The sequence below is a fragment of the Echiichthys vipera genome, assembly GCF_963691815.1.
Source record: "Echiichthys vipera genome assembly, chromosome: 19".
Lineage (NCBI taxonomy): Eukaryota > Metazoa > Chordata > Actinopteri > Perciformes > Trachinidae > Echiichthys > Echiichthys vipera.
The window spans coordinates 19,197,677-19,206,578 of NC_139844.1; the positions used below are offsets into that span (position 1 = coordinate 19,197,677).

The 8,902-nt window shown below is 38.8% G+C and overlaps 1 protein-coding gene across 2 annotated transcripts; it reads left to right on the forward strand.

Moving 5' to 3' along the window:
• The first annotated feature begins 502 nt into the window (after positions 1 to 502).
• lnc.lemp (lncRNA encoded micropeptide) lies at positions 503 to 2,133 on the forward strand. Of its 2 annotated transcripts, none has more exons than XM_083933800.1 (2): positions 503 to 721; positions 1,824 to 2,133. In XM_083933800.1, exon 1 carries the CDS (start codon positions 543 to 545, stop codon positions 711 to 713), a length of 171 nt encoding a protein of 56 aa, XP_083789926.1. In that variant the 5' UTR covers positions 503 to 542; the 3' UTR covers positions 714 to 721; positions 1,824 to 2,133. The 2 variants fall into 2 exon arrangements, with proteins under 2 accessions (XP_083789926.1, XP_083789927.1); XM_083933801.1 differs by having other exon boundaries at positions 503 to 716; positions 1,817 to 2,133.
• Positions 2,134 to 8,902: the final 6,769 nt, after the last annotated feature.

Genomic DNA, 8,902 nt, shown 5'->3' on the forward strand with positions numbered 1-8,902 from the left:
TAATAATCGTAGTAGTAGTAGTAGTAGTAGTAGTAGTAGTAGTAGTATTACTGTTTTTATTGTTATTGTTGTTTTTAATAACAATAGTAGTAGTAGTAGTAATCGTAGTAGTAGTAGTAGTAGTAGTAGTAGTATTACTGTTATTGTTGTTTTTAATAATAAAAGTAGTAGTAGTAGTAGTAGTAGTAGTAGTAGTATTACTGTTATTATTGTTATTGTTGTTTTTAATAATAAAAGTAGTAGTAGTAGTAGTAGTATTACTGTTATTATTGTTATTGTTGTTTTTAATAATAAAAGTAGTAGTAGTAGTAGTAGTAGTAGTAGTAGTATTAGTGGTAGTAGTAGTATATAACATTCAATCTATGTTACCTATTCCCACTGTGGACCACAAACCCGACACGACCTTTATTTTGAAGAGTGCGAGATTAGCGTTCCTGTTGTATCGCGGGAGTAGAGGCGATTCACTTCCTGTATGAGAATACCAATTGAAATTCATGCGGCTTACACAAATGTGTGCATCTTGACAGCCGCCAGAGGTGAACATGGCTGAAGTTTCGGAGAGGACGCTGCAAGTCGCCGTCGTGGTTTCCTTCGCGGCGGGCTTCGTGGCCGGGTGGCAGGCCAACAGGATGAGGAGGAAGTTTCTGGACTGGAGGAAGAAACGACTGCAAGATAAACTGTCAGAAACTCAGAAGAAGCTGGATTTGGCTTGAATGGTAACGTGAAATATGACTTCATACACTGGGTATCTAATGTGATTTCGGCCTGGGATTAGCTACTTGGCAAGTCTGTCTATACATTGGCAGATACCAGGCAGGAGAATCGTCACTTAAACATAAATTTAGATTTAGATTTTAATTTAGACCTAAATGTACTCCAGTTTCTTACCCACATGCGGAGGCCCTATTACAGTATGTATAGTGCGTCCTAACAATGAGCCGACCCAAAAAAGTCACGGAACAGGTGTTGTGCCGTATTCAGCACCCCTGCCCGGAAATGCACCCCTCGCATTGGATCAGGAGGCTGTTGTTTCCACCTATATGAGTAGTTTATATACAGCTAACCCAATTAAAAGCACACACTTTTTAACCTATGAATTACAAGAAAAACCTGGATTATATTTAGGAAACTCTAAGTCAAATACATTCAACTTGCTCAAAAGATCCATTTAATTCATTTTGTAATTATGGCTGCAGTATATTTCCACAGAACATACAGAAAGGTGTTGTTTTGTGTTTGCTATTACCCAAGTTTGTGACTTTAAACTCTTTAAAATAGTTTAGAATAATTCCTTCTTTATTTGTCCCACAATGGGGAAATTCAATTTTCACTCTATTATTATACACACACAGGCTCTATATTCATGCAATTAATGGAGCGCCCCGAGCAGTTGGGGGTTCGGTGTTCAGCAGCACCTCAGCAGTCCATTCATGGTCCACTCAGGGATTCGAACCAGTGTCCCTCTGGTTCCCAGCCAAGTCACCTATGGACTGACCTACTGCCACCTGTTCATAGACTGTAAGTAACCAATGATCTGGGTTACCTGTATATAAATTACTCCTATAGGTGGAAACAGCAGCCTTCTGATCCAGAATATCACCTATAATGCGAGGGGGTGCATTTCTCGGCAGGGGTGCTGAATATGGCACAACACCAGCATGATCTAAAAAGTAAAAATATAAAATGTCCAAAAAATGCTCAAATCAGTCATTGGCAGTGGCGGATTAAGGTGGTGAGGGGCCCCTAGGCTACTGTTTGTTTGGGCCCCCCCACATTATTCAAAACAAGTTATCATTGTATTATTCTCTGTTTGCAGGTTTGAGGCAGTCTGGCCTGATGAACGCTGGATCCTGGATGTGCTACACATACCGCTGTGGAAAAGAGCCCAGGAGGACCCACCTGTGTTCTGCTCAACCCGCATTTTCCTATCACGGCTTTTAAATCAAGACCGGACTTGATTCATGTTTCATGGTGATGAAAATACAACCATTACCTACACAGAGCAGCTTCCTCTCGGTCTTCAGACACTAAACATGGAAGAAGATGGGGATCTGGCTTCAGTGGTTTTCCGTCCCATCCTGTCCTAGTTTCTGTCCGTTTCATATCTGGTCAAATAAATGATTGTGTTTTTCATGTTTCTCTTTACTCTGCTGCTTTTGCTCATATTGTAAAGTTGGTATTCTACATTGAGGTTACAGCTTTGGTAAACTTGTACTTACAGCGCCTGTCTAATCTTCCAACCACTGGAGGTGCTTTCACACTACATATCACGCACGCACACACACACACACAGACACACACACCGAGCTGCCCCTCAGTTTGTTGCCGTTTTCACTGTTGGATTTATACTTATAATCTATATTTTATTAATTAATATAGATATCTAGAACTGTAAGAGTTGGTAGTTTAATTGTATCTTTACACTTAACCTCAAACTGGTATGCACCTTGCATTTCTGCTCCCCCATCATTGGTGTGTGAATAGTTAATGCTCCATAAATGCTGTTCACTTACCTAAAATAAAAAAAGAATCTTGCAATTAGTCTTGATCATGGGTTAATTAATAAAATTAAAAGCTGAATTTAATAACGTCAGACTTACAGTGTCTTGAGTCTGACGGGTGAATTTCTTGTGCAGGTGGGAGATTCATCATTCCAGAGTTAAAACAAGACAGCAATATAGATTCAAATATATACAGTAATATATTTTCAGTAAGTAGCATCACAATGTCAGAAACAGTCATGTTTTGTTCTGAGCTGTGGCGCCATCTTCTGGATGAAAGTAAGAATCACAATTTAGACGCGAGCTGTGTAGACGGCAATAAGTCAGCCTACACTAACAGCATTTGTATTATTTTTGTGGGTTATACTTTATACTGTACCTAGATTTTTATATATGTAAAGTGTAAAGGAGAGACGCAACAGTACATAAAAAAATCCCTGTAGCCATGATGAATCATCATCCTAATTATATATTGTTTTGAAATAATCTTATCTCAAAGTTTGATTTGCCTTCTATCATGAGCTCAAACTCATTCTACTGAGATGCTGTTGCTAATTCTTTTTTCAAACTATAGTATCATTTATTATACTATATTATTGTCACCTAATGTAGTTGTATAGAATTGTGCATACATATGTATACTGTTGACGTATATTCACATGCTCTTTAATTACTTAAGCTTTACACATTCAGAGCTTGTCTATGGGTGGTGCTAGTACACTTTGATACTTTATGCATACAAAACAAATGATTGCCCACAGCATTCTAGTCCCTTGCTGTGAAATTAGATCCTGTGAGCAGATCATCACCGTCGTTTTCATCATCCCCAGTCTAGCAGGCCTATTACCAACTCTCGACAAGCTTTCAACAAGACCTTAAGAGGTCTCTCTTCCCGTGGCACTCCATCAGTGGCTTGATGAGAAAGAAGGTAGAGAGGGATCATGTAAATTTAAGATGACAGAGAAGTATGAAAAAATCTTTATTGAACTTCACCAGCCCAGGGATATAGAACTTACATGTCTCATTATATTTAAAGGGGGTGTACAAAGCAGTCGTATGCTGGAGCAGCTGTCAGTGCTCAAAAGCTACAGAAATCCTATTACATGACTTTCATTACTTTACATGATGAATGTGGTTACATTAACAGGAAAATAATTATGGGAACTTTTAACGGTGGCCTTTAATTGATTGCTTGTGCGTTAAACCCAAATCTAATTTCAAGTCCCTCTGCTTAGTTTAGGTCGTATGTTATTAAATTAATGGAAAACTGTTGGAGAACTGCGTACACAGATGATTTTGATTTGCATTTTCCTAGATATAGAAAAACTAATCCTCGCTTTGGGACACATAAAATAACAAAAGTTCCACTTATGCCACAGGCTATGTCACAAGACGGATCACCAGTAAAGAGAGCTAATCAGAAATGGGAAACCAAATATTTAAAAAAACCTCAAATATGCTGTATAAATAGATCAAATATGCAACTGATTAGAGCTACATTTTTTAGTCACACAATACAGGGATTAGAGCTACAAAACAACATTCTCAGGTCTTTTTTCGGAGACAGCTTAGTGGGAATTAAAAAGTGGGGGAGAGTGTGTTGACAAAATGGAGGAGAAAATTAGTGTCACGGGAGGAGAAGTGTGTAGCTGTTTGTGTTTCGGAGGGTATTCTAGAGAGGACGTTATTGTCCCTCAATGTCTAATGCTGTGGCTAAATTGTGATGAATAGCTTGCCGGAGCGTCCTTGTTTATTTTGTAGCAAACTGTGTGTGATCGTGTGCAACACAGCAGTGCTGGAGCGTATAGCTGAGAAGTACTTTCAAAGGAGACGATAGGGATGGTGACTAGAGGAGATAATGTGCGAGAGAGAGAAAGCAAGAAGAGAGGAGTAAGAGATAGTTCAGACTGACTGCTAGGATTGATCTGATTTTCCTAATTGGCAAGTAGACCTCAGAGCCTATGTCCTTGGCTGATATTGAGTGTGCTCACGGAGTGTCATGTTTAATAAGCTTCCTGATTGGCTTTCTGGTTGTGTGATTGTGCCCTCCGGCTGGGTGTCTGCAACAGGGAGAGGAGAGGAAGCAAAAAAAAAGAAAAGAGTACAGAAGAGAGAAAAAAATACTAGAGTTACAAAGAGTAGAAGATAGGGGGAGCAGAGCTATGAGCTGATTGCTAACATTAGTATGCTAACATGGCCATGTTGAGCAGGTATAATGTTTACCGTGGTCATCGTCTTGTTATTATGCTTATCATATTATGCTAATGATGTAGCTCCTGCCGCCCGCGACCCCGACAGGGACAAGCGGTTGAAGATGAATGAATGAATGAATGTAACTAGGGACTGGCATGAGTACTCGAGTACTCAATTTGGACGTCAGTAATCGTTCAACATAGCCTATGGGGTAGGCGCCTACTCACTTCTTTTTTTTGTGTGTGTTTAACTGTCATCTTACTACAATGTGCTACTAGCTACTATGACAAGTGGCTAATTCCAGCCGTTAAGCTAATAGGCCACGGAAATGTTATAACCATAAACTCATAATGCATAACATTAGCTACATTAGCTGATAGGTAGTTGACTCATCTAATGGTAAGTTATCAAGTTGACTCTATGTTGGCTAGCATTGCCTGTGGTTATTTCATTAGAATGAACGTAACGTGAATACAACTTAATTCACTCATCCGTGAAAATAATTTCTGCCCGAGTCACATCAGAAAGATATTCATCCACATTGGTGCTTGGATAATAATGAAAACAACTACTCATGACGACACGCTACATCAAGATGACATCAAAAACTAATTTTGGACCAGTAATAATTTACTCGAATATGGAAATGACTTAAAATGCCCATCCCCAATGAAAAAAACAACACCTGAGGAAATCGAGAATCTCATTTTTTTTGCTTTTAATCAGACTTAAGCCAAAGGACAAATTTAAAAAATGACCACATATTGGAGCTCGATGTAAACTTAATGGATTGCCAAAGATATTAGAAATTATCTTTAAGGTAACATGAATGTCAGTGCCATGGCAGTCCATCCAATAGTTGTTGAGGCTGCATGTTTACAGCACTAAGAAACAGAGGCCAAACAAAGAGGCATTTTTCATATTAGAAATTTAGACTTTGTCATCGTAGGAAAAACTAATATTGTTTTAATGATAGACGCTAACACCGAAGCAGCAAAATGGAATTCAGCCATCTTTAATTTAATCATTTACACTTGTGTTTTTCTTACTGTGACATTTCACAATGTTGTCCTTGAAAAAAGCCTGCATACCTTTTTTTTCTCTAGCTTTCATACAAATATAAATATAGCACACACACACACACACACACACACACACACACACACAACACACACACACACTCACACACACACACACACACACACACACACACACACACACACACACACACACACACACACACACACACACACACACACACACACACACACACACACACACACACACACACACACCTGAGCTTCCAGGCTTTGCAGAGCTTCAATCCAATACATCTCACACGCCAGTGAGTGTTTACATGTTTATGGATGACTAGGACCATGTCTCCGATAAGTACTGCGACTGTGGATTGGGGTGGTGTGCTCCAAAGATTTCCATTTAAATGATGATGTGATTATGTCCTGCTTTATTTGATGGAGGCTTATTTTGTAACATCCTTTTCAAAGGGTTTTCAATGTAAGAGGAGAGGGAAGCGACACCTCCATCCCTTTTGACAGAACATACATTACAGTGTGCAGAGAGATTTCATCAACATATCAGTCTTACAAGCCCTGAAAGAAGTGTCAATGCTAGCTAATCAATCTTGAAGATAATTATTCAGATTAGACCAGGGTTCAGTTTGAGTATGACTTTCTAACAAGGTTTTCTTTATAGAGGCTTTATAAGCTGTAACTAATGCATTTTTTTTTAATGGATGATAAATAATTCAGTACATTAAATTCATTTTGGCAGATGTTTTTGTCCAAAACCACTTATATTTTCCCCACATACATACATCAGGAGCATTTGGGAGGTCAGTGTCTTGCAAAATAACACTTTGACATGCTATACAGCTCAATAATGAGCCATTAATAAGTACTTTTGGGTTGCCAAAATACGACTTATGTATACACTCTGGCATGCATAAAGCACTTGTTTTGTCTTTTTAACTTACCTGGCAACCCAAATGTTGTTCTTCATAGTAGTTTATTACTTATTCATAAAGCCTCACTATAGTTTACTATTAATAGGGGCATTAGTTGCAACTTAAATAAACTTCATTATAAAAGTGGTACCCCTTTTCTCTTAAAAGGCGGAAAAAAGTTTTGGGTTTTTTTGCGTTTCTAAAGTTTCCAGTTTCTGTTTATGAAGCACATTCAGTTTGAAACACTTTGAATGCATGCACAGCAGCGGATGTTCCTGAAATTGTTTTCACATATGAACCCTGGACCATGTCAGGAGAATTAGGTGTTGACATTGTCCGGAGTTCCTCTTCCATACATGCAGCGTGTAACAGGAGATTGTATCTCACCTACTTGAAATACTGGCGCCTTGGAAGAGCGTGCAGGAAGGAGGGATGACACAGATTACACTGTGCCGATGAAGACGATTCATAATTTGGTCAACAATAATCTAGTCTCTTGCCGTTCCTTGAATTTGTTTGATGATTTTGGTGTTGGCCCTTAATGACAAAAGTTCCTGAATGTCGGCGCCGTGTTTGTGTAAATCTCCCTTCTGCACTGTGTCGGCTGCAGCATGATCATCAACAAGCCTGCTCACTCTCCGCGAATACACTGTGCAATTTTTTAAATATCACTTTAAATATTGCAGAATTAGTGCATTTCTTTTTAGTGCATTGAAGTTGAACATAGTGAGATTTATTTTGAAGTACACTTTTTTTTAAAGCAAATGTTAAATATACTTTCAATTAAGCCCAAAAAGAAAAGTATATTTGTTATAACTTTTTTTATACTACAATTGCATTCCTAATACACTAAAGTATACTACTTTTTAAGTTCTGTTTCTGGCCACCTGATGAATGTCCACAATATTCACTTTCTAGCTTTGTGTGGTCTCCACCAGTTCTTCAGGGAAATATCTGGTCTTTAGCGGCTAAAAACTCCACTATGTTCAGCAGCTGGTTGTTAACTTTGATGCTGGGGAGATAGCCTGCACTGGGTTTTTCCGAGCTTTTTAGCTGAAAACAACTGCCTGCTGCAGTCGATGGGAGTGTTACGAGTGAAAGAAAGACGCTCTGCAGAAATGAGTGGAACTTCAAAGTTTATTCTCTGTGGGTTACTGTGGACATCTTTCACAATACATGTAGTCCTTTTATAGATTTGTGTAGCTCTAAGAGAGGTGTTTACAGTTCGATTACTCTGATCAATAAAATATTGGTTCAGCTGGTTTCCCGCCTACAAAATTATTCACATCAAGCTTACTTTGGTCAAATGTAAAGCTTTTTTTTGCTGTACTATCACCCTTGAGAGTGCATTCAGTTGTGTAATGGTTATAGTGTGGCACTGGCAGCACTGCAGGGCTAGAGCTTCATTTTCCACTGGGAACTAAATGGATGCACTCAAGATGCTCGGGATAAAAGCACCAAATGAATGACAGATGTAGCATTAAGCTATATACTGTACTGGTACAGGCTGTCCGCCCCACTTACATCCTCTCATCTCTATGTTTTTAGTTCTGAGTACACTTGAACAGTCCGGACAGACTCAAGGGAGTGTTTGTTGTTTACGCTCTTCAGTTATGGGGTAAAAACACTTTGAGAGCCAGATGCTTTCACTGTTCTTTAAAGACATTAAGGCAGAACCACCATAACCACCTCTCAAAGTATCATGCACTGTGTTCACAGTGCCACACTGTTACAAAATCAAACCACAGTTCTAGAAAGTTTTTCTTTACTTAAACACACTATGTGTTGTGTTCTTTGACCCGATATCATCAGCATACAAACCATACAAACTTTTACTTAATTTCAACATGAGCCAGGGCAAACAAAGATGTAATAACAATCTCAGAACTAACTAACTCTTAATCCATCTGTATTTTTAAGCTTCACCTGGCAGTGGCACTAGAGGAAAAGTAAGAGAGTGTCCAAAACAGTGCAATCCTTTGAGCTGCACCACTCATTATGCTAAAAATACAACATTTTCTTATTATATAACATCTTAAAGACCCTATGATAATCATACCCTTGATTGACAATTGTACACTGTATATCATATCATACTTGCAGGAACTGGAAAGGCCTCTTTTCAACATGTTAATATCCAAAACCTGTGCCCTCTGGTGTGCCTCAGTGGGCTTCTATACCGCATTCTCTAACTGTCAAGCCACAGTTATGCATGGCAGATCTGCTGGTTACATTTTGTGCAACC

Coding starts and splice junctions, on each gene's coding strand:
- lnc.lemp (XM_083933800.1), top strand. CDS start 543: ATGGCTGAAGTTTCGGAGAGGACGCTGCAAGTCGCCGTCGTGGTTTCC.